At 44.6% G+C, this 25,155-nt stretch overlaps 1 protein-coding gene across 1 annotated transcript in view; it reads right to left on the reverse strand.

Moving 5' to 3' along the window:
• Positions 1-25,155, reverse strand: part of SHH (sonic hedgehog signaling molecule) — a 48,998-nt gene that overhangs the window by 12,977 nt on the left and 10,866 nt on the right. The window contains exon 2 of the mRNA XM_078663259.1: positions 13,713-13,974. Coding sequence (XP_078519385.1) covers positions 13,713-13,974 — 262 coding nt within the window. The remainder of the gene's footprint in view (positions 1-13,712; positions 13,975-25,155) is intronic.

Raw genomic sequence — 25,155 nt, forward strand, 5'->3', positions numbered from 1 at the left:
AAGCATCCACTGCAGGCCAAAACAGCAAAGCACACAGTAAAGTGGTAGTCCCTCCTCACAGTTTCTCCAGCTCTTCTTCTTGGCAGTCTTCTTGATCCAAAAGAGTTCTAAAGTTAAGGGGTCTGGGCCCCAGTATTTGTATCCAAAAATCCTTTGGTTTTCTAGGCAGATGGTGTCTGTGCCCAGTCAGAACCAGTTCTGCCTTCTCTGGTGTGATTTCCTGGCAGGAGGTGGAGACGGCATTGTCAGTAGTGGCCCAGGCCCTTTGAGGTGCAATGATATCTCCTCCCCCTTCCCCCATCGCTGCCCAGGTCTATTCAGTCCTTTCCTGACCCACCTAGACTATCTGGAGCCCCTCCTGCTCTGCCAGCCTTCTGTCATCCAAAACCCAGACAGGCAATCCACATTCCGGCAGAGGCACACGGGATGACTGAGCAAGAAAATACCTACTTTCTAAAAGTGGTACTTTCAAACACAGAACGTAAAAATCACTTTCACTAAAAGATGCATCTTTTACTAAATTTTATTTTCCTACCTAGTTCCCAGGGCCAGTTATGTTTATAAGATGTTATAAACAAACTTCCCATTCTGACCTATGGGGAAAATGTAGCCTTGCAATAGTGAAAAACGAAATGGGCTGTAATTCACAATCAGGGCATGCCACACACACCAGGGCATGTCCTACTTTTCACATACACTGCACCCTGCCCACAGGGGTACCTTGGGCCTACCTTAGGGGTGCTTGACATGTAAGAAAAGGGAAGGTTAGGGACTGGCAAGTGTGTGCACTGGCCAAGTCGACATGGCAGTTACCAACTGCACGCAGACTCTGCAATGGCAGGTCTGAGTTACCTTTTTAGGGCTACTCACGTGGGTGGCACAATCAGTGCTTCAGGCGCACTAGTAGCATTTGATTTACAGGCCCTGGCACACTCAGTGCACTTTACTAGGGACTAACAAGTAAATCAAATACCCAATCATGGAAACGCCAATCCATAACCCAATTTACACAGAAAGTATATGCACTTTAGCACTGATTAGCAGTGGTAAAGTGCCCAGAGTCCTAAAACCAACACAAACAAGTCAGGAAAAATTAGGAGCAAGAAGCAAAAAGTTTGTGGATAACCCTGAAATAGGGGCATTTCCAACAAGTAGCTTACCATAACTAGGTAATTTTGGGTTTTGTTTAGGATTTACATTGTACTGTCACTGTAATTTGAAATGGAATTTCTGAGGATTATATAAATACATTTTTATATCATCCAAGTAAAGGTAACTATAATTTATATTTGACAGATATTTAAACGTTTTTATTTATTTTTTAGGATATAGTGCACCAAGCCCAATCTCACTTAAACCAGCCATGTACACTTGGCTTTGGGCAGAGGATTTGGCCAATGGACAAGCCCTGTGCTCAGCCCCCATTCCAAAAACAAGCTGTGCTTTGCCTTTGGCCTTTCACAGAAGGTGAAGGGTGCACAAATGAGGACTAGGCAAAGGGCCAGGCCCTACACCAATGCCCCTTGTGAAAATAAGGCATTGTGGACAGTGGGTGTGGGATCAGGGCCTGGGTGACCCTGAGTTTGGGCCTACTGTCAGCATTTCAGCCAGGCACTTTGACAATCCTGCTTGTCAAGATAACCCATCATAACCCATCGACTATGAACAGTTGAGCACAGAATCTGACATTTGTGCAGGTATTCGCCCGTCTCACATCCTCAGCTTTGACATAAAGAATTTGGCCTTTGACAAAGGTCTGCACCCAGCCCATATTTCCACAGAATTCACTGGCCGTGCAAATTTGCATTGGATTTTCTTTTAATTCTTTTTCTACGTTTCACATATTGGGATGTACAGATCCAATATTGAGCCGAGGATCCCCAGCTGTTATTGGCACCCTGGGATCCAAGAATTTGGCTAACATCCACAGCATGCATAAATAGGAAAATACAGGTTCCAAACTCCTGGAATCATGACAATAATTGCAGATCCCATGGTGAGTAAATGGTATTCTGTTTTTTTACCTAGGATTGGCTCTACCTCTCCCTTCATGATCCCCTAATCACACCCACCCTAGATTTGAGGGGATGCTTCTTCTGCACCTTTATACTCTCCATATATTGTTTGGCAATTCTGGTTCCGTGCAAACACTCACGCCACATAAAGTCGCAGAAAGTACAATATTTAAGTTGTGGCCAATCTATTAGATTGTAGGGATCTAGAGATTGGCAAATCTTCATTGGACCGCAGGAAAAAATATCACTCGTCCAAACAGATTTACTTATTTTCCAAATTCTGTTTGACTAATTGAACATACCAAAGATCTATACACACATTTTCACATTTCTGTCCTTTTTGGGCCCGATATGTTTTTACTTTTTTACAAACACCACTGAATGACTTTTCTCCAAACTTCCTAAGGGTTGCAAGTTGGACTAAGCCACTTCACCTCATTCAAGTCTGGAGAAAATCTGCCCTGCTTTTTACTGTTGCAATGTTTTTCCATGTGGCAATTACCAGGGGATGTTGCATTATTGGGTCCCTGCCTATAACTGTTGCCCCTCTTCATGGATCTTCTCAAAACACTCACTGTGAGAGTCAATGTGGGTGAATAAAACTATAGAAACCGTTCATTACGTTTTGCCAAATGGAACAAAAGCTATTGAAGGTTGAAAAATACACATCATCTCCATCAACAATGGTAATAAATAGCATATTACTCTATGCAGATCTGCATATATGACTTATGCCATTCTGATTGTTACTGTGTATCAGTTTTAGCAAAAGGTATTTATCCTGAACCAGCCAGTAGGCAGTGATTTATTACAAGCATCAATTCTTATGTTTCTGAGCACAGTAGCAGAGTTTCTTCCGCAGACATTAAGTTCCACTCTGGAGATCATATCACATATTATGTAGCCATATGGTTTCACCTTCCTATCCTTGTTAGTGGGATCTTCCCAGCACCTGCTTATAAGTCCAGTCTCACTTGTGTGGGTTTGTGCCTGTCCCCGTAAATACATCAACACCCCATCTCTGATGTAAGTGGCATCTCTGAGTGTGCGGGTTATCACCTGCTTACATGTGTTAATGGGTACTCGCTTAATTATCTGTGTGAGAATGCTCTCTCTTTGCCTTTCTGTGTAAGATGGTCCTCACATCCCTCTGTTCATGAGCTAGAGTTACACATGTCTGTGCCCAAGGCTGAATGAGGCGGACCCACACTTGGGCGCCAACGTTCAGAGAGATGCATGGAGAAGGTTGCATATGCCATGTAGCAGTCTCCATTGGGCTTAACTCAAAAAATGTGTTTTTAATAATTTCTGCCGGCAGCTGGTATATTTGTTCACCTGCTCTTTAACTCTCCTAATCCTTATTGCTTCATCCCACTTTATTGAGTGCACTTTATGAGGGTTGAGGAGGGCCAAACAAAATACATTGCCTCACATTTTAAGACAATACAATGGAGGACAAGTGGTTACAAAAGGACAAGTTGCCATAACACAAGATTGCAGCCCACGAAGACCGGTGCCAGCTGGATAGGACCGGTCAAATGGGGTGGACAATGGTGGCTGTATTGTTTCAATTTCACTGGCTGACCCGAGGTTTCTAACCATGGGTTGCTGGTGTAACCATGGGTTGCTGGGGGGCCGGGTGGAGTTGACTGGTTGACCGGTAGGGGCACCAGCCAAGATAAATAGGTGAGAAATTATCACAGAATCGGGTTGCTTCCTGGTTGCCCCTGAAGACCACCAACGCATCCCATCTGGATTTTTTCAACCCAGGTTGTTTCTTTCCCCACCCTCCCACCACTGTATGTAGTATCATTTGGAGAAGTGTTAATTGGGCAAGGAGGAGTTGCGTTTGGCCACAAAAACAGGTAAACAGCATTGGCATCAGGAAGATTTGTGCGGGCAATTTAAAAATGGAATTGGTGTTAAGCCTTAACTCAAGCTGGGAAGGGGTATGGACATTATGAAGAGCTGGCGATGTCCGCAACAGGGATTGTCCCTTTCCTTCCGACTTACTGAATTACATGGCTCCAGAGATTCTGGGGATGGAGTCTGGCTGTGCCAGGGGACCAGGGTAAAACCTGATTTTCCAGGCCCATCTCCCAAGGGGTTCCAGAGGGTTTCTAGTTATGGGGTTGCTCTGGCATGGTTGTTTGAGGGTCCAGCTTTAATGCTGGCCCAAGCTCCCTCAATAGGGAGGGGTCACTTGGGTTCGCCTTGTAAAGGACAGCATATGGAGGGACCTGCTGGGTTCTTTCCCGGCACCAAGACAACTGAATGGGTTGATTTCACATGGGACCTGAGGGGTGGTCAACCATGGCTGCTTTGAGAAAATGAATGGAATTTCATGCATTAGCTGTGTCCATGCAAAGAAACTACATTTTTACAAATTATGTAACCACTTAATATAAAAAGTGGTAAGTAGTTGTTATGTCGTGTTTATGCTGTTTTTGAAAACGGCTTGGGAATGGTATATTCTCTAACACAAGAATGACAGTGAGTATTCGTCAATTGTGCATGTCGGGTACTGTACAATGTCTCCTTTGACTGATCTGAGTGACCTGACTGGTCTTGCTATTGTCTTCCACCTGTAAATGCAAGGAAAGGTCCCCATGGTTAGTCTGAGGCAAAGGTAGCTACTTTAAAGGCCAGGGCAGTGTTAGCTGAGCATGGCACACTGTCTACAATAATAAAAGTGGATGTCTGAAAAAGAAAATGCACACTTTCATTTCTTTTGAAGACAACTATCTCGCCCACAATTTTTCTTTGAAAGAACGTTTTTGTTGCAACACGCTGTCCATCAGTGAGTTGTCAGCTTTTATCATTTCTAAAAGAACATATTTTTTTGTGAGAAAGATGACAATCCCCCCCAGTGATAATTCTGCTGTAATTTCCTTTAATGGCCCCCTCCACATTTCACTCTGAGCCCCTCACCTCCAAATTGGCACCCGGGCTAGAGCTCGCCTTTTGGGCGTTACAGGTAAAGCGGGAAGGAAGGACCCTGTATGAGAGTCATCTTCATCAAAAGCGGAGTGTGTGTGTGTGGTATTTTTCCATGAAGGTGAGAGGGCATCGCCCGGGTGTTTTGTGGGCAAATTCCAGCCCTGCCTGGGCCTGTGGGCTCTTACCTTCCTGTGAGGAAACCATCTTTAAATCTTTGGCTCGCATATGAAGCTCTATGCACCCAATGCCATTCTCACTTAGAGCAGAGGTTGTTGGGTGAAGCCCTAAGCACGCGACGTGGACTCAGTGACATACCGGCCCAAGGAGTCAGGCCCACGCTTGCTCCACTGCATTAACCAATCTGTGAGGCGAGCTTTCATCTGAGTGACGCATATTCATGGCACACCGAAGCAAGACACCTGCAGTGTGTGACTGGTGGAGCAAAAGTGAACAGGTGACCCGCCCCTCCAGATATACTTTTTGATTCCTTCATAGTTGGTTCTCACTTCATTCTTTCTCCTCGCGATTCTTCATTCCTCTATCTTACATTCCCGCATTTTTCCTTTCCATTAAACCTTCTCGTTCTTGCACATAATGTTGAAGATACTGACTTCAGGGAACTCAACTTAAACTAAAGATAAATATGCAAGTGCATTTATATATCCAAATAAACACACACACACACCGCGTACATAGCACGTACATTGAGACATAATTAAGAGGAACTGTACTATTAAACACACATTCGCTCATTTGTGACTACATTGGAAAGGTCAAAATCGATATTATTATCACAGTACAGCAACATTGATGTCAGAAAAGTACTGTTTGCTGCCTCACATATTGCATTTTACAATGGTTTTATACAGGGAAACAACTCTGCTAATATTCTCCAAATCTTAAAGCAGTGTGATTTTACCTCTCTGCACAAATGTAATCACTTACATTTGAGTTACGGTTATATACATTCTTTAAACCAAATACACGAGAAAGCAGCATGGCATAAACCACATATGTAGATGTGCAGAGTGTAATATGCTAATTATTGCAATTTGTGATGGGGCGGGGGCTTTGTGTGGTGGAAACCGTGTCATGGCTCCTTTGCACACTCAACAATGATAAACAACATATTACACCCTGGGGAAACCTTGTCTACTGGATTGCCGCTGAACTGTGTGGAGGCTCTACCTCCTAAACCTCCTAATCCTGATTGCCGTCGTTGGATCTTGCTGGGACCGAGTGACACCGCTACGCCTTGCCGGACCCGCTGCGCGGGTCCTGCTGCGTCTACAGACTCTGTGGGGCTTTGCAAAAGGGTACTGAACATTCCTGACTTTCTTCACACCGGCAGGGCTGCGAGCAGCCTAGCAGGGACTCAATTGCCCAGGAGTCCCTGCGTCTCACACCTGTGGCAGCTCTCCCTGCCGGTCACGCCCCCGCCCTAGCCCTATATTACAGTTTGGAGACACCGCTGCGCGGTAGCGACGCGGGAGCAACCGGGGCGAAGACCGGGCAAAGAGCGGGCCGTTTAAGGCCGTTCGAGGTTTGAGGAGGTTGGGCTGGGCCACACCCCCTTCGCCCTTTCTTGTACCTGGTACTACCTAATTGTCTTTGTATATTTATAACTGTTCTGTATAGCGTTTTAGGAGATGTGTACACGGGTAAGCCGCAGTAGGGCTGCTAAGGGGAGCCTGAAGCAAAATGGGACCCTTGATGATTTCATCACGAGGACAAATACTGCCATAGACGAGGAAATCACTAAAATGCAAAAACGCGTTTCCTTAGATCTGGATGCAGCTCGAAGATTGTCCCAGGTTATTACCGAGTCCAAAAAATCTTCGCTGGCCCACATAGCGGCTGCGATAACTTCGGAGCGAGTGGCCAACCCACGGTGTATAATAACGCATGCTGATGTCCATCACACCTCAGCTACGCCCCCAGCCCTAACACCAACCCTGTGCTCCACTCTCCAGCCCGCAAGTCAGTTTCCACCCGTAGCCACCCTAGGTCTAGACCAAGGTCAATCGTATGACAACACACCACAACTCACAGAGATATATGATAACTCCCCATGTACTAACACTAAGGGCACAACATACAAAAGGAAACGCAACATAATGTCTGCCTACTCACGTAAGAAGGCCAAAGTTGCTATGGCCCATCAATTTAATGTTAGCAATTCCCCTGTAATTAGTGTTGAAGGTGGGTCTGTTTTTCCTGCACAGAAGCCCCCAGGAGCAGTTGAGGACAGCCCACCCTTGGGATTCTCTAAGGACAATGCTAGAGTAGAGGTTACTGGGACACATTTAGATGAACAGGAAGGAAAGGATGTGGGTTTCATAAAAATAGTCTGGGAAACTCTAAAAAAGCTGCTATCTCCCCTTGACCTAAGACTCTAACGTATTGAGAACCACCTCTTAGAGGTGGAAAAGAGTATTTTAGAACTAGCAACTCTTAGTCTGCAAGGCCAGGAAAACAATGGTATTCTAGATGGCATCTCAGCTTCACCGATTCCCAACACTACTCCTCCAGTACCTCCATCAATCAGGCCAGTCCCCAAACCACGTACAAAGGGCTATGTCCACAAACCTCCCACTCCCATACCAAAGTCACCCAAGCACCCTATCCCACAATCTACCACATATCGCAAAGCAGGAGTTGTCCCAAAGTTGAATGTAACTAAGGCTGATCGCCAAACATCCCAGGCCGCTCAAAATAGGAGCAATTTTCGTGGGGGTTATGTAGATCTCCCCCCAGACGCAAAGCCATACGTGGTGGTACTGACAGGTGTACCAGAAACCGAGGATAACTATCAAGAAAACCATGGGTCCTTGAAGAACAAGGTTATTCACTGGCTGAATGTGAATAGACCGATCCCAAATGAAAGGAGAAGTAGAATCTTAATGGTACGTAGAGTTCCCTGGGTAGGTCCTTCGTGGAAATCTAGTCCAGGTGACTGTATAGTTGTGTCCTTTGAAGACCCACACACGGCCCACCACGTATGCTCGTGGACTACTTTCGGGGAAGACTCAGCCATCGTACCTAGGCCCTTAACATTTTTTTACCCCCCACGTTCAAATCAAAACTATGGGAGGGAATGGTCTTCGGTACGTTACCAAGCACACGGAGGGGCTAGAGATAAATGGCAAGTTCCAAACAGAGGGTGGCATGGGGTCCCAACATCCAATAGGTTTGGGTGCCTCGAAGAGGTAGATTGACTTCCCATGCCTGTTGGTTTTTCATCCTATGCCAAGGTCTCTTTGCCTATTCTGGTATCTGACCCTTCACCTTTGACGATCAAACCTGTTAGAAACAGCATCTATCTTTTTGGCCAACAAACTGTGCATGGTCCGAAAGACTGGGGGGTGTCAAAAATTCCCAATACTAAAATAATCCATGAAACAGGGCATGAGGCAGTTATTCTCCCACTGACCCCAATGAAATCGCATCCACTGACATCGCTCACTAGTACAAGGACCACTGCTGTTGGCACCCATGTCACCGGGGTAACTGTCCCTACTAAGGAGGAGGATACTCTAAGTTCATTCGGGGTTGAGGCTGACCCTATAGTGTTGTCACATGGGTCAAGAAAATTTAGCTCTGTCCTTGGCCCCCCTGCATCTGCCCCCTCCTTGGGGCTGAGTGTTGCAGGAAATCCATTGCTGAGGCTCCGTCCTAAGCTGGAATGTAGCAGGACTTGCACGTAACATCGACACTCCCGATTGGAATACTTTTGTGGATCCCTTCGGGATTTGTCTTCTGCAAGAAACCTGGTGCCTGGAACCTCGACACAGGGTAGGTTATACAACCTACTTTGTGCCTGCATCCAAAGCTTCTGGTAGCAAAGGTCGCCCTTCGGGCGGCATTCTTATTTGGGTCAGCATCATATTGGGGCTAACCATAAGGCAAATACCCACAAAATCTCCTGATCTGCAGAGATTATCAATCCAATGTCAAGGGGGGAAAAAGCTAGAAGTGTTTAACCTCTACCTAAGGGGGGCAAGGGGTGGTGTCTCTTTGTTATCCTCAACAGGAATTGAGGAGGAGCTCAGATCTTGCAATACAGACTGTTTTGTTCTACTGGCTGGAGACCTCAATTGTTGTTTTGAGCCACTAGCCAGTGAGGACATATTAGACATTTGGGAGGATGATGTTGGGAGAGGTATTCCCTTGCTCTCTCTAAATCCGATCAAAAAATGGACCCAGAGTGCCATGGACATCAATGCCCTCTGTATGGAATATGATCTTAGAGCAACTAATGGTAGATCCAAGTCTGACACCAGGGGAGCACACACTTATAATAGGGTGGGCTGTACTTCACAAATTGATTACATATTGTTGAACCACAAGCTCTGGCCATATCTTCAAGATATGGAGGTCCTATCGACCTACGATAGTGACCATAATCCACTAGCCCTGACCCTTACTCCCCCATGGCAAGGCACGATTCCAACTTCGTCACCACACATATGGAAATCGTCCCACGAACTAGTCCCCTCGAACTGTGGTAGGCGGTTAAAATGGAATAAAGTTGCCGCAGATGAGGGGAGGATGGCCCAAGCAAAGTCCATAATGTCAACTGTGAAGATGCGGTTAGACCTATTGGAACTTAGCAATTCTGACGTCTACAATGTCTTTATAGAAACAACTTCAGCACTTAGTAAGCTGTTCGTTGTCCCGCAGGGTAGAGTAAGGGCCACGAATAGAGCTACGTCGAAGAATAGAGCTAAATGGTATTCCCCTACCTGTTCCGCTGCCAAACGAGAACTAATTTTAGCAGTAAAATCCAAGGTACCGGGTCACATTAGTCTTGCTAGGAAGAGTTATAAAAAAGTTTTGTCTATGGCTAAGGGTGCCTATGAAACTAAATACTGGGAAGATTTAATGATGGCTAGCTCCAAGAAAGACTCGAGGGCCTTTTGGGAATTGTTGAGAGCTAGGGATAAACCCGCCGATTCTCTATTGACTTGTAACATCACGGGGGAGGCGTGGTTTGCCCATTTTTCCAAGCTTTACTCCATGCCCGTGGGTTCTCTAGATGCACTTATGGATCTCATACCTCGAGCGTCTGTTGATTACCCAGATGAGGACCACCTTTTTGTCATCAAGGAAGTTGAAGGAGCAATTAAGTGCCTGATTCTCAATAAGGCTGCAGGACCTGATGGCATCCCTGGTGATATAATACAGGCCAATTCGGAGGTGTGGAGCAAGCTTATTGCCCTACTTCTGAACGCGGCACTGATGAGTGGATGCCTCCCCGATTCCTGGAGGGGCGCGGAGGTCGTCCCGATCTTTAAAAAAGGTTGTCTGGACGACCCCGCTAACTACCGTCCAATTAGTTTACTACATTCCACCCAGAAGATAGCTGGCAAGGTAGTCTTAGGCAGGATCCTACAGTGGGCTGAAGAAAATCAAGTACTGTCAGACTTCCAGGCTGGTTTTAGATCTGGAATGGGGACCATCGAACAGACATTCCGCTTATTAATGCTATACTGGAAAGTGGTTGTATTGGGCAAGGGCAGTCTGTATCTCGCATTTATAGATTTGCGGACTGCCTTTGACCTGGTCCCTCGTGCCCAGTTGTGGAGTGTCTTAGAGGGCTTGGGTATCCCTCCTTACCTACTTAGCATGCTTATCAAGTTTCACGAGAGTAATTTTGCACAGATCAGGTGGGGAGAGCAGGGCCAAAAAACACCACGTATCCCCGTAAACAGGGGTGTCCGCCAGGGTTGTGTGCTAGCCCCCACTCTGTTTTCATTATATGTTAATGGAGTGGTAGAGCATCTACTTAAATATCCAGCTGATGCACCTTCCCTGGCTGGCAGGAAAATCCCTACCCTCCTATTTGCGGACGACACCCTCCTGATCTCGAAGACTCCAACAGGCCTCCAATTCTTACTCTCCAGTTTCAAGACATTCTGTGATTCTAGGGGTCTTGCTATCAATGTAGGTAAAACTAAATTCCTGGTCTTAAACCCCCCAAGGAAAACTGTCATTCCCCCCACCTTGGACTCAGTCCCGTTCGAAAGGGTAAAAGAGTTTGATTATCTAGGTATCCGCCTCTGCGATTCTATGAGCTGGAAGTCCCATCACCAAAAGATCTTTCTGACCCATAAGAGGGTAACAGGGGCCTTGCTGAAGGAACAACGTGCCTCGTCCCTCAAACCAATAGGTGCTGTATTAGACATTTACAGGGCAAGGGCGGTGAGTGCAGCTCTGTATGGGTCCGAATTGTGGGGTGTGCAGGAAGTTGACTACTTGACGCGTTTAGAAAATAAATTCCATAAAGACCTTATGAGGCTGCCGCATAGCACTCCTTCCCTCCCACTCTTATTAGATGCGGGCACACGCCCAATAAGCGAGCAGGCAAGGCTGCGTCCCCTTCTCTTGTGGGCACGAATATGGAGGGTACCAGAATTGTCCAGCTATACAGAAGGCTTAAGGGAACTCCTCTCAACATCTGGCTGGCACAAGGTCCGTTGGCTTAAGGAAGTTATGCGGCTTCTTTATGACCTGGGCCTTGAAGATGCCTGGGCTAACAGAACTGCCCCCCCCAAACAGACCCTAAAGAAACTATACTGGACTTGGGTGGTAAATGGGAGAAATAGTAACCCTAAATTTTGTAGATCCACCACAGAATTTCTGATGGTCAAGGAGCTCCCTATTAGAGAACCCTACTTAGACATGATTCACAAAGCATGGGACAGGGCATTATATTTTAAATTTAGGGTGGGCTTGCTGCCACTAGGACAGCTGACAGCAAGCTGGAAGCCACCTCTGCAAACTATACCATACTGCCCTTTCTGTGACAACAGGTATGAGTCAGTTGCCCACCTATTGTTTGAGTGCCCAGCCTATGTAGCCCCGCGGCGTACTTGGCTGAAACCTCTATGCAGGATTCTTGGCACTAGATCCCACCTTGAGGCCTTGCGCATCTTAAGATCTGATGCCCGCCCCTTGTTTGCCTGTTGTTTGGCAAAATTCTTAGGTAGGGCATGGCGGATTAGATCCGCCAGGCAATTGAGTCTTCCTTAAATGTAAATTGTACTGGTCTTATAATTACCCTCATGCTGTTATTTGATTCTCCTCGCCAATGAGTTGCCCTTAACAATATTGTGTTTGTTTTATTGCTAATCTATATGTATTATAGGAATGGTCAATTTGCACATTCTTAACTGAGGATCAAAATGTTTAAATGCATTGTTTTTATTTTTTTATTTTTACTCTGTTGTAATGCTTTTTATGATATGATTAATATATCGAAATAAAAGCTATGTTACTACTTACTACTATTACACCCTGTGAAGGTACTCAATGTTGGAACCACTCTTTCTATCTGGCCCTGCCCTTGGTGGCCCACCGAGTTGGAGTTTTCCACCCCTTTTCAGCAGTTCACAAGTTAGGCTTGATTGTTGATTAGTCCTTATCCTCCTTCTAGCAAAACAAAGCCTTAGGGAACTGGATTCAGCACTTGAAAATGCTAAGGAAAGTTCCAAGACTCCTTCAGTTATCATTCCTCTTTGCAGTGGTCCAGAAGGGCTCAAATTGAGCCTTGTCCGAGCTATTGCAACACTCTTTATCACACCCGCTTTGCTCATCTGATTCATCGACTACAGATTATACAGAATTGTGGGGCTCACTGTTACTCAGACTTCCCTGCTGGACTTCTGTCTAAAAGCTCCTGGTCTTTCTTCATTGGCTTCCTATTGTCAAACGCTTTCAGCTTAAGGCTAGTTGCATCTGCCACAGGACATCTATGCCATAGAGTTTGTTTTCACCAAACAACTTTTTATTCTTAGTATATCCCATCACAGGCATTTTTTTCTTCAGCTCACCTTCTATTAGTCCCTATAATTCAGAAGCCCGTGCAAGGTAGTCACTCCTTGCTTATTTGGGAGCAAGTCGTTGGCGTTCTCTCCCGTCACACATTTGACCCCAACAGAATCTTCTGGCCTTCAGCCCCTTTAAAACCTAGCTATTCTATCATTAAAATCTTGCATGACCCTATCAGTTCCTGTTTGTGCCTAGCACCAGGGCGCATTTTCCGATATTTGTGCACCCTATATGTATTCATATAAATAAATAAAATGCATGTGCTTACACATATGAAGTATACACATCATTCACTGATCCAAACTCACACATCCTCCATACAAATAGATAATCTTACATGTCAATTTCAGTTACTCAATTACTCGCATACAATTGAGCAAATACAGTCAGAGCCACTAATGCACACACACACAGCCACAGTCACTATTTATCTCACATAACCACAGTCCTACTCAGTACATGCACATGCACACTCTCCCACAAACGTGAAGCACAGATACACACGCGCTCTCTCCTTCTCTTTCTCACACACAATGCTAACTGCACGGGCACCTTGATACTGGGGTAGTATATAAAGCAGACCACGGGAACTAAGCTGCACTTTTACTTGTTTGATACACTTGCTTGAAAGTACCTAAAAACATTACAGGGTGCTGTCCTCATGCTCATAATGTTCCCATGAGGCACAGGGTCAAGGCTGATTTGCATAAGGCCATGTCTGAACTGGGGTGGTGTGGAGTGCACAAAAAACGATGGATTTAGGCCCAGATCTCTGTACTGGGGTGAATGTATGACATTGTTCTGCATTCTGTCCATCAACTGTTGTTTTTGCTCATGCTCATAATGCAGTATTTCTCACAAAGATAGTATTTGTTTGGTTCAGTCAGGGTTCTGCCTCTTGTGAAGGAAGGTACTCCATCTTACCTGCTTTCACTGAGCAGTGGATGTGGGCCTTGGACTCAAAGTAGACCCAGTCGAAGCCAGCCTCCGCGGCCAGGCGGGCCAGCATGCCATACTTGCTCCGGTCCCGGTCCGAGGTGGTGATGTCCACTGCCCGGCCCTCGTAGTGCAGGGACTCCTCAAAGTGGTGGCCGTCCTCGTCCCAGCCCTCGGTCACCCGCAGCTTGACTCCAGGCCACTGGTTCATCACCGAGATGGCCAGGGCATTCAGCTTATCCTTACACCTCTGCAGAAGGAGAGACAAGAAAAGCTTTCTGTTAAAATATGGTGAGTGGGCCAGGAACCTGACAAGCACTGATACATGGGGTATTGTTGGCAGCTCAGTCAAGGGCTATGGCCTGCTGGGAAATGATGAGTTTATTTGAGGCTGGATACATGAGATGAACCTCTATTAACAGGGGAATCTATCTTTTCGTTACCTCCCCATGCATCAAAATACTTCCCTAGCATTGACCTTCCCTCCCTCCCTCCCTTCCCTCCCTCCCTCCCTCCCTCCCTCCCTCCCTCCCTCCTTCCTTCCTTCCTTCCTTCCTTCCTTCCTTCCTTCCTTCCTTCCTTCCTTCCTTCCTTCCTTCCTTCCTTCCTTCCTTCCTTCCTTCCTTCCTTCCTTCCTTCCTTCCTTCCTTCCTTCCTTCCTTCCTTCCTTCCTTCCTTCCTTCCTTCCTTCCTTCCTTCCTTCCTTCCTTCCTTCCTTCCTTCCTTCCTTCCCCCCCTTGAAGTGTGTGGAGGGATGGATAAGAAGGACAGTGGCAGCAGAAAGCCAGGAACAGAGAGAGTAGCTATCTCTCTGTCCGTTTGTCCGTCCATCCATCCATCATCTGTCTGTCTGGGTGCTGCAGTGAACCTACCCACTTACCTGTTGGCCTGTGTAATAGCTAATCCGTGTTGCGCGCTTTTACTTGCAGTAGTCTGTTAAACACAATAAAAGACAGCTGGCATTGATGCAATTGCCCTGGTGCCACCCTCTGCACACATGGTTAATGGGCAAGATTGCGAAAAGCTCGAGATTGTAAGATTATTAATGGAATAGGCACCCGGAGCCTAGAAATCACGCATTTTTATAATTCCACCTGGCAGGACCGGTCCGCCCCCTAGACTGAGTTTGTTGGTGTTTTTGCCCCACCCCTAACGTGTTTGAGTTTCAGGTGAAATCTAGAGTGACTTTGAATGGTTCGTTTTATTGACACGACCGAGGTGAGCTCTTTAAAGCCCCCTCGCGTGCGGCAGAATAAAAAGTTTTCGGAAAGACAGGGAGTGTCAGGTCCCTGCATCCGAGACGAAGGCTTCCCCCGGAATGTCTCCGGGTCTCTGCGCCTTAAGTCTGTGTTGAAAAGACGCTCAATGCTTTCGAGGCGGGGAGAATCCCGGGTAGGGCACATCACTCACTAGCGTGCTTAGAAAATGGCAGGTATTCACAGGAGCTCCGAGCGGCAGCCACTCACATCCTGGCACGCTCCTGTGCGCATTCTCAGGCTAAAGAAACCCGCCCCACCTTGTATCTGTGTGAACCCAGGACAGACATGATGCTTCCAATGGAGTGTGAAGCAGGTGAGCGAGACTTCTTGGCAGGACACTGGACCCACACACACACACAAGCTTCTGGGGAAACATGCTGGGTTTTTCTAACTTGATTTACTTACCCAAAGTCATCTGTGTGAGTACATTTATGACTAGGTAGTGGAGAAAGGCAGTGGCGTAACATAAAATGACGCCCCCCCTGGAGGATGTGAAGAGGTGCCCCTGAGTCTCCCATATCTCACAGAGATTCATTGGCCCTGGGCGGGGTGGGACCCACTCCCAGAAGGATTGTATGGCCCCGGAAGGGGTCTGCATTACGCCCCAGCCAAAATGTGAGGCCCTGGCTTCATATGGTTGGAGGGCCCTTAAAGTTTGTGAACACGCTCCTACAAACGTACACATTTGTGGGTATTCAAAACTTTGTCTCCAACCCTTCAAAATATCATAGATTTACCCCAGTCAGGGGTAATCCCTTTCTATGGTGAAAGGCAGAAGAGAATGCCACAAAATATGCATGTGGGTGGGAAAGGTGAGCATTCTTCCAGTGTAGAAAAAAGTTAGCAAACCCATTTGCACTTGCTCAGATTTTTTCACTTGTGCAAATATACACCTGCCTATTTGTACATGGGAAAAATATAATTCACATAAAAAGTTTGCATGAGCAGTAGCGTCAGTAAGTACATTTATGATGTAGATTAATACATCATTCACAATAAAAATCAATACATATACAAGGTTAAAATGGACTATGTTGAGTCAAGTCCAGAAGTGTATAGTGCCGAAACCTAAATTGGTGTCCAGGTGTTTGTGTGTGTCGCTATGGCTGAGCTTGCTGAACAACCAGGTTTTCAGGGACATTTAAACCCAACGATATATTACATATTTCTTATCTCTTCCGTGCGTGAATTCCACAATTGTGCCCCCTTACATCCATCACTTTATCACCCCTGGGGAATATTGAGTAACACTTGTTTGTTAGAGCTCAGAGCTTGGCTGCCGGCAGGCAAATTCTAACTCTTCAGAAGGCCTGTAAGCCTGCACAGTTGGAGATTTCCAGGCATATCCGGGAAAACATTTATAAATCCCCAAAAATGAGTAAATCCATAACCGTATGAGGTTGTAATTCTCTCATAATTATTGTCCAATCTGAGTTAGGCTTACCCCTGCCTCTTATTTTCTTTTCCAACACCCTTCTCTGTATTCGACGTTAAGAGTTCCTGTAGACAGTATTCAAACATTGATTCCACTGAGGACTGTAACAAATAGAATGATAGCAAAACAGACCTCCATTGAAATAGTGTATATGGCGCAAAAAAGCTCCTCAGTGAAAATTAGCACCAGCCGACAATTAGATTAATGCAACCACAGATATGCTGTTTCTTGAAGGCTTCAAACAGACTAAGGCTAGGACAAAGAAAGGCCTGGTCGTACAGTGCAGCTCCACAGCAGTAGGCCGCATTAAGACCAAAAATGAGACATACAAAAAAATAGAAAACATATAAGTAATAATTATCACAGTTGTAGTGCTAGCATTATTCTAGGGTCATCCCAACCTCTGAGATTATGCTACCACCTCATTGGACAAAGAGATGCTTAGTTAAATGAAAACATATTTTTAGGGCTGAAATATGCATAATACGACTACGTAGTAGCCCTTAGTAACACACCAGAGGAACGTACATCTGAATGCACTATTCTTCCTTCCCACTCTTCCAAACATATGTATGTTCAAGTGTCGCGTCAATGTGCGCAATCCAGACCACTGGTCTGAACCTCATGCATGGCACCTCATGCATAAAACTCCACTGTGCACATGCACGCACGCTCATGCAATCGCACACACACAAAAACGCATGCATGCTTCAGCATGGCACAAAACGGATAGGCTTGATTGATCACTACTGAGCCACACAAGTGGTATGATCGGATGTACGTTGTTACAACACATGCTTTTACCACGCATGCTTTTACAACGCAGGTTTTTCAACGCAAGTCGTTACAACGACTTGCGTTGGGGGGCTGCTGGATAGTGAATAGTTTAATTTACTATTCCAACTCCAGTCCCCGTGGATAGTAGGGAAGGTGTTGGGTAGTAATTAAACTATTACCTATCCTAGAGCGCCCCCAAGCGAAAGTCGTTGTAATGACTTGTGTTGAAAAACCTGCGTTGTAAAGGCACTGCGTGGTAAAAGTAGCGTCGTAAAGGATGTTTCCCGGTATGATCATGCTAGTGCAATGTTAAATAACAAAACCAATTATTCATTATTATTATTATTAGTATTATTATTATTATTAGTAGTAGTAGTAGTAGTAGTAGTAGTAGTAATAGTATCAGTAGAAGTAGCAGTATTAGTATAATAGTAGAGATAGTAGAAAATATAAGTAGTAATAGCAGCAATGTGATTATTATTTGTGATTGCAGCTTATGCTAACTTTTTTTGTAAAGTACATTAGTACTAGAGGTGTCATAGTGCTAGAAGAATGAGCTATAGCTAATGCAGCCGTAATAACATTATTATTACTAGCATTGGTAATAGTAGTATTAAGAAAAGGAGCAGCAGAAGTACTGCTATGAAGCAGTACTGATAGCAATAATCAATTATATTTGTGTTGCTATTCAGATTTGCAAAGCGCTTTAACCATTTTTGATTTTACATGCACTTGGCCCCATATATATGTCTTACTGGGATAAGCATGGGGCACGTTTTGAGTCTGGAGGAGTAAATCAGCGGTGTCCCTGTCCCACCAAACTCACAGTTCACCCATCTCACTTGGAGGTGGGAAAAGGGCCAGGTTTTTGGGAGTGGAACCTTAGTTATCTCCACCACTGGAGCGTTTTGACTGGCAGACTATCCACCACAGTGCTGTCGGTCAATGTATGACAGAAGGCCGGACCTATGTAGGCCTAATTGCCTATACTTTCAGCCAGTGCTTAATTTGTAAACAAATAAGTGGCAGGGCTCTCATCAGGAGGCCACTGCTGCTTGCCCCACACATTGCCCCTGCCATGCTGCCAATGATAGTAACAACACAACTACTAACCATCACACTCCTGCAAGTGTGACAATTTGGACTATTCCACGTCCCCAATCTGTAAGGATGACTTGGGCGGCAGGAAATAGTCATTTTTATTGTACATTGAATCAATAATTGACTGTTGTTAAGACCATCTCTAAATTAGCCTGACATCGCCACCATGTGGCAGACTGTCACAGTGTGGTAGACTGTCACAAGCGCTGGTTTTGATATTTAAATGAAGGTGCTGAGCACCGGAAATCACTGGCTCAAATTAAGCACTTCTTCAAGCAAACATTTTTTATGTTCATGAGCAGGAGGAAAAGCCTCGAAGTCCTGAAAAGCAAAACACAAAAAGTATGTCCGCACGCTAGAAGAAAACGCCCTTTGCACCAGGGCCATTCAGTTTTTGTTGTCAGAAACAAAAAAAAATGGATTTCATGGTATGGTCTGCGGTCTTCTGCCAAGGAAGGGCAGGTCAGGCCACCCCTGACCTGGTGGGCTGCCAATCCACTCACGGAGGCTACAATGACGTTCTGAGTCTTTTGTATTATAGTAAATAACTCCTCAAAAATTAGAGAACTGGCCCAAAACAACATAGCGCCTGCTCGAAAAACGTATTTGCCTTATGTGCAACTGTCGCACTAACAGGAGGATAATACTCTAGTACAGTGTTTCCCAAACTGTGGGTCGCGGCCCACTGGTGAGTTGTGAGCAGGTTTTTGGTGGATTGAGAAAGTCCAAGCAATAAATAAGGATTCCTTTAAATTCTGTATTTATCTTGTCACATTGGCTCCGCTTCAAAGAGGAGAACATATGTCACTATGTCTTCTGACAATTTGCTGCCTTTTAACATGGGGATTAGTGTTTCCAAACTCCTCTCACTTCGCAGTCAGATAAACTAAAGTTGAGTGAGTAAGAATATATGAAAAGAAAGGCTGTAGGAGGTCATTTTTTGTAGCACACAACAAAATGTAAATACCTGTAAGTGAATTATACACATCCAGCAGTTAGAAAAGCAAAAATGAAGCACATTTTATTTGAAATTCTGAGAGTATTAGAAATATAGATTTTAATATGATCAAAACCATTCAAAACACTGCTTTGTGATGCACAAATGATAACTATTCACTGAAACCTGAATTCCACATATTATCATTTGTGTGCAATATAGTTTTATCAGTAAATCTGTATGTCTGTGCAAATTTAGTGATCCTATCAATGGAAAATGTGCTGTCTGTAAATGACAGCAGTCTACCACACAATGCTTTAGTTGCATCAGAAAATCACCCGTACCACTTCCATTAAAGCTAGGTGTGTCATGAACGTTTGTCATTCTAAAAATTAGGTCGTGATTCTAAAAAGTTTGGGAAGCAGTGCTCTAGTAATTTTGCTTCTTTCTCAGTGTTGCTGAAAGAATATCTCTTATATTGGCTCCATTGACAAGAAGTAACCTTAGGTAGAGTTTTTAAATTGTGGTGGAGTTAGAAGATCTTGAATATAGCACTTTGTTACGTCCTTTACGACCATACACCCAGTAGTCCCGATTGCTTTACAGATCAAGATGTCACTTTAAACATCATGCATTTCATTATCATCCGCTGATGTAACCTACATAATGTAGGAGTAAGGTAATGCTCTATGGAAATATATGCACCACACCTGGCAGCAGAATTCTGAAAGTTTTTCAATCTTTCAATCAATGTTTTCAAGTCGGCCCTCAAACAAGGTATTACAGTAGTTTAAATGTCACACACTGATGTTACTTGCCATGGTCATCCTAAGAGCTTCCGTTAACATCAAGTGAATATTTTGGAATAGCAGTTTTCATTTTTTGATGTTTAACCCCTTGGGCGCGGCCGCGAATCTGCGTCTGTGCGGCACTTCTAATGAGTGGGTGGGTTCATGACGGCCCCCAGCCGTCTTCAGCACACGAGCACTGTGATGCATGAAAGGGGTTAAAGTATTTGCCCATCTGTATTTAGATGGGGAAATTGGGGTCAACCCTTAATCTTGATATCTTTCGTTTTGGTGAAAATAATAATGTTTTTCTTCTTCATCGTCTTGTTCTTGTTCTTGTTCTTCTTTTTACTGTTGTTGTTGTTCTTCTTCTTCTTACTGTTGTTGTTGTTGTTGTTCTTCTTCTTCTTCTTCTTCTTCTTACTGTTGTTCTTCTTCATACTGTTGTTGTTGTTCTTCTTACTTCTTACTGTTGTGGTTGTTGTTCTTCTTCTTACTGTTGTTGTTCTTCTTGCTGTTGTTGATAGCAGAAACAGTAAACAGCACAGTAGTAGTATTACCAGCGTTAATGAGAGGTGTAATTCTGCAACCCCCAGAGCTGACAGTAGCTGTGATGCCTATAACTTCAGGGGTGCTGAGCTCACAGAGATTATCGGTTGAAACCCGATAATCCCTTGAGTAATGAATAAGTATGGGGTAATTGGTCATTCTAGTTTTAATTTCCCACAGTAGTTCTTCATGGTTTTCTGCAGTTTTCACTTTCAGCAACAACAATCTATGTGGGTGATGCTTTAAAAGTCTGTGGTGTTTCCACAGATCTTGAAATTCTTGATGGAGTCAGGGACTTTGTGACAGTCCCCATTCTGGGGCACTTGTAGTAAGACAATTAGTAGTAGCAGTAGTAGCTGGTCCTAATTATTTTTAGTAACAGTAGCAGTGGTAACTATTGTAAGAGTAGAAGTGCTAAACAGTAGAGATGCACTATTATTATCAATAATAATGGTATTATTAGTAATCAAAGTAGTATCAATCAGTCAATCAATCAAGACACTTATTAAGCGCACTACATACCCGTGAGCGTCTCAAGGCGCTGGGGGGGGTGCTGCTGCTAACGATCGAAGAGCCAGGTCTTGAGGAGTCTTCTGAAGGCCAGTAGGTCTTGGGTCTGTTGTAGGTTGGTGGGGAGGGTGTTCCACGTCTTGGCGGCGAGGTAGGAGAAGGATCTGCCACCGATGGTCGTTCTTTGGACGCGGGGGACTGTGGCGAGGGCGAGGCTGGCGGAGCGGAGCTGGCGGGTGGGGGTGTAGAAGTTGAGTCGTCTGTTGAGCTATGCTGGGCCGGTCTTGTGGAGAGCTTTGTGTGAGTGGATGAGGAGTTTGAAGGTTATCCTCTTGTTGACGGGGAGCCAGTGCTGGTTTCGCAGGTGGGGTGTGATGTGACTGCGGCAGGGGATGTCTAGGATCAGACGTGCTGATGCATTCTGGATGCGTTGCAATCGCCTCAGGAGCTTGGCCGACGTTCCTGCATAGAGGGCGTTTCCGTAGTCCAGCCTGCTAGTAGTGGGAATTGCCTTAGAAGTAAAGGCATGTAGAAATAGCAGCAACACCCATGCACATATTATTAAATGCAGTATTATTGTTATTAATAGTAGTATTAGTTGTAATTCTAGTAGTAAGAGTAGCCTTAACTGAAGTGATAGGTTGTAGCAGCATCAGTATGACTAATATTATTTGTTTTACTAGTAGGAGGTATAGTAGTGACCTTGCTGGTGCCGGCATGCAGTTGCAGTCTTAGTAGGAACAGAATTATTATTATTATTATTATTATTATTGTGGTTGTTGTTGTTTTTGTTGATGTTGTTGTTGAACGTAACAGCCAGAGTTCCCTTGGTAGTAAAGGTGAGTAGTTTTAGCGTCTATAAAATTACAATTGTTAGTAATAGAAGGACAATCAGGGGTTGCAAGAGCACTAATATTATTATTATAATCTATTAACCTTTTGGTATTGGTCTCTTTTTTGTCATCACATTTAACACCTGTCTGTATTAGGCTGCTTGACGCTTTTTGAAGATCTTCCCCTAAGGTCCTCTATAAAACAGGGTAGACGAGTGCTGGTACCTCAGCTCTTCATTCTGAATGCATGTGCTTGTGCACATGCATCTTATCTCCATCCACCCACCTGTCCGCCTCCTGCCCTTTGTCACTGTGTGCTGCAGGGGTGCTTTGTGCTGCTGTGTGCAGTAGATATGTTTGAGCTTGTATCCCAACAAGTGGACAAGCTGGGTCGCCTCTCGGCGCTTTGTAGCCCGAAGACACTAGTCCACTAGAAACAAAGATTGGTGCTTGTGGCCAGAGAAACTATGTGATTGACTTATCCATCAACACTAGTAAATTCAAAAATGAGAATATATTTATTTTCATTATATAGTGCTGAGAGGAGGTGTAGATGGGAGTGTTTGGGCCCTAGGTGGGCGAGGCCCTGCCAAGGCAAAAAAAAAAATACTTTTAATCAGAGCTGTGTGACTCTTTATGTCTGTCCATCGACAGCTGAAGAATAAAACTGTACCTAACTGTCTGTCACACGCGGCAACTGCAACACAGCCCTGGGTGGGGAAGTGGACACTTATTTACTATAGGTGTTTTAGGGGTGGAGAAACGATTTCTTCCAAATGAAAAACCAAGTTACATTGTCGCATGTTGTGTGGCTTATAGCCCCAGATAAAGTTACTATGTACAGTAAACTGTTAAATATCTAGGCACCTGCTGATTTTGGCTTTTCTTTTTCCAGTAAAACACTATTTAGGAATTTGTGAAGCAGGGGGTTGCATTTCACATTAGTCTGCTTCCTTATTTACACAGGACGTGGCTCTTGTGGAGGTTGAGCAGAAAGCTCACAAATCAGGATCCTGCTATATAATTAGCCAGTATCCTGGCAGTGAACCCCTGCACTGCCCAGGAACAGTTGAAATTGGGTCATATTGACTAAAAGAGCACTTCCGCCCCCTAGCAACTTCTTCCAGGTTATCACACAGTGGGCCGGAAGTTCTTAGTGTGGATTTTCGCGATGCAGGCTATAAAGGCCTCCTGCAGGAAGCCAGTCTTTCTAGTGCTGCAGGAGGAACTTTGTCTACCGCCCACCCAGCCCCTTCTCTGAGTTGGTGGGAGAGGTTATTCTTGTACTGGGTAGGAATGGAATTGTATGTTAATCCTATTTTCCTTTCATCTTTTTAGGTCGAGCCTGGGCAGCGCATGCGCTGCTCTTTGAGGCACGCTGTATTAGGGTATGGACTTGAAGCCCCGCCCACTCTCCGCCCATATTTGTCATTGGCTTGTGCCATTGTCCTTCGTAAATGCTGGCTTCTGAATCGGTTAATAGGCTTGTTAGTTCCTCCTTAGTACCGCCTTGCCTTCATTTGTAACATCCCATGAGGACTGGCCCTTTCACTTTGGTTTTTGCATGGTACGTCTTATTTAGTCTGTAAGCACTATTTTCTTAAATGAGTTTCTCTTCCTGCAGGCACAACATGATTTCCTGCAACATTCAGCGCACCATGAGCGCTTTCACTTTCCAAGCTATAGGTCTCACATTTAAAAGAGTTTGTAAATGACAATGCCTTTTATTTATCAGTTTTGATAATTAACACATAAATAAAAGGCATTCTCCTTTACAATGCCAAAAGCTTAAACTCTCGCAAATGTGTGCCATTTGCATTGCAAATGCTTGTTTCCTTTGGTCACACACAGGAAGTTGAGTGAGCGTGGGCGGAATAGTTGCACTCTATTTGTCTCTTTTTGTTTCGAACATTGCCCATTATGGGTATTGTGGCCCGTATACGGGTTCCCAGATTTGGTCCCAAAGTAGGTGTTTATGGGCAGTCGTCTTGAGTAGGTATTTTATGATGCCCTTGTTGTCTTCCTTGTTACCAGGCAATTGAATCTGGTCTCTTGAATATCAGGCAATATTCTGGAAAATGTCAATGCTAACCTTTCAATTTGAATTGATGATTTCCGCAGCTCATTTTAAGGTTGTTTGTAAGAAATGTAGCCCAATGTTTTTTGTTTATCCACATAAGAGTTGTCTGTGTATACTTCGGGCGGGGAGGCAGTATGAAGCCTCATCAAGTCCCCTACTTTCTTAAAGATGCTTCATAGGCCACACCCCAATGAGAACCCCCCCCATCTTTTTTAATTCCACTTATAGCACTTGGGAGTAATACTCATTCCCTATAGTGTTTTCGAGAGCAATAGTTTAATAATGACTCAGTAGAAGGTATATTGAGAGTACTGGTGTATGTCATCCCATAGAGCGCATTTTGGGAGCTTTGGTTGAATGCTCACTCCCTAGAGTGCATGTTGGCGGTACTGGTTTAATACTCCCTATAGTACATGTTAGGAGTACTAGTTTTAGGCTCACGCCCTATAATGTATATTGGGAGTACTGGTGTATGTCATTCCATAGAGCGCATTTTGGGAGCTTTGGTTGAATGCTCACTCCCTAGAGTGCATGTTGGTGGTACTGGTTTAATACTCCCTATAGTACATGTTAGGAGTACTAGTTTTAGGCTCACGCCCTATAATGTATATTGGGAGTACTGGTGTATGTCATTCCATAGAGCGCATTTTGGGAGCTTTGGTTGAATGCTCACTCCCTAGAGTGCATGTTGGTGGTACTGGTTTAATACTCCCTATAGTACATGTTATGAGTACTAGTTTAAGGCTCACGCCCTATAATGTATATTGGGAGTACTGGTTGAATATCCAATACATAGAGTGCATGTTGGCAGCACTAGCTTAATACTCACTTTCTTGAGTGCACGCTTTGAGTACTGCAGATTGCTCACTCCCTACAGAACGTGTTGTCAGTACTGGTTTAATACTCCTTATACTGCATGTTATCAGTAGTGATTAAATACTAACTCCATATAATGCTTGTTAGGAGTACTAGTTTAATATACATTGCACAGAGTGCATGTTGGGAGTACTGGTTTAATACTCACTCCCTCAAATACATATTCCAAGTACTAGAATAAGGCTCAACCCCTACATTGCATGGTTTTACTAATAGTTGAATACTTCCTAGAGTGTAAGTTGGATGTAGAAATGTAACACTCGCCCCTACAGTGCGTGTTGGAAGT

The sequence above is a fragment of the Lissotriton helveticus genome, chromosome 10 (genome assembly GCF_964261635.1).
Source record: "Lissotriton helveticus chromosome 10, aLisHel1.1, whole genome shotgun sequence".
NCBI classification, from domain to species: Eukaryota; Metazoa; Chordata; class Amphibia; order Caudata; family Salamandridae; genus Lissotriton; species Lissotriton helveticus.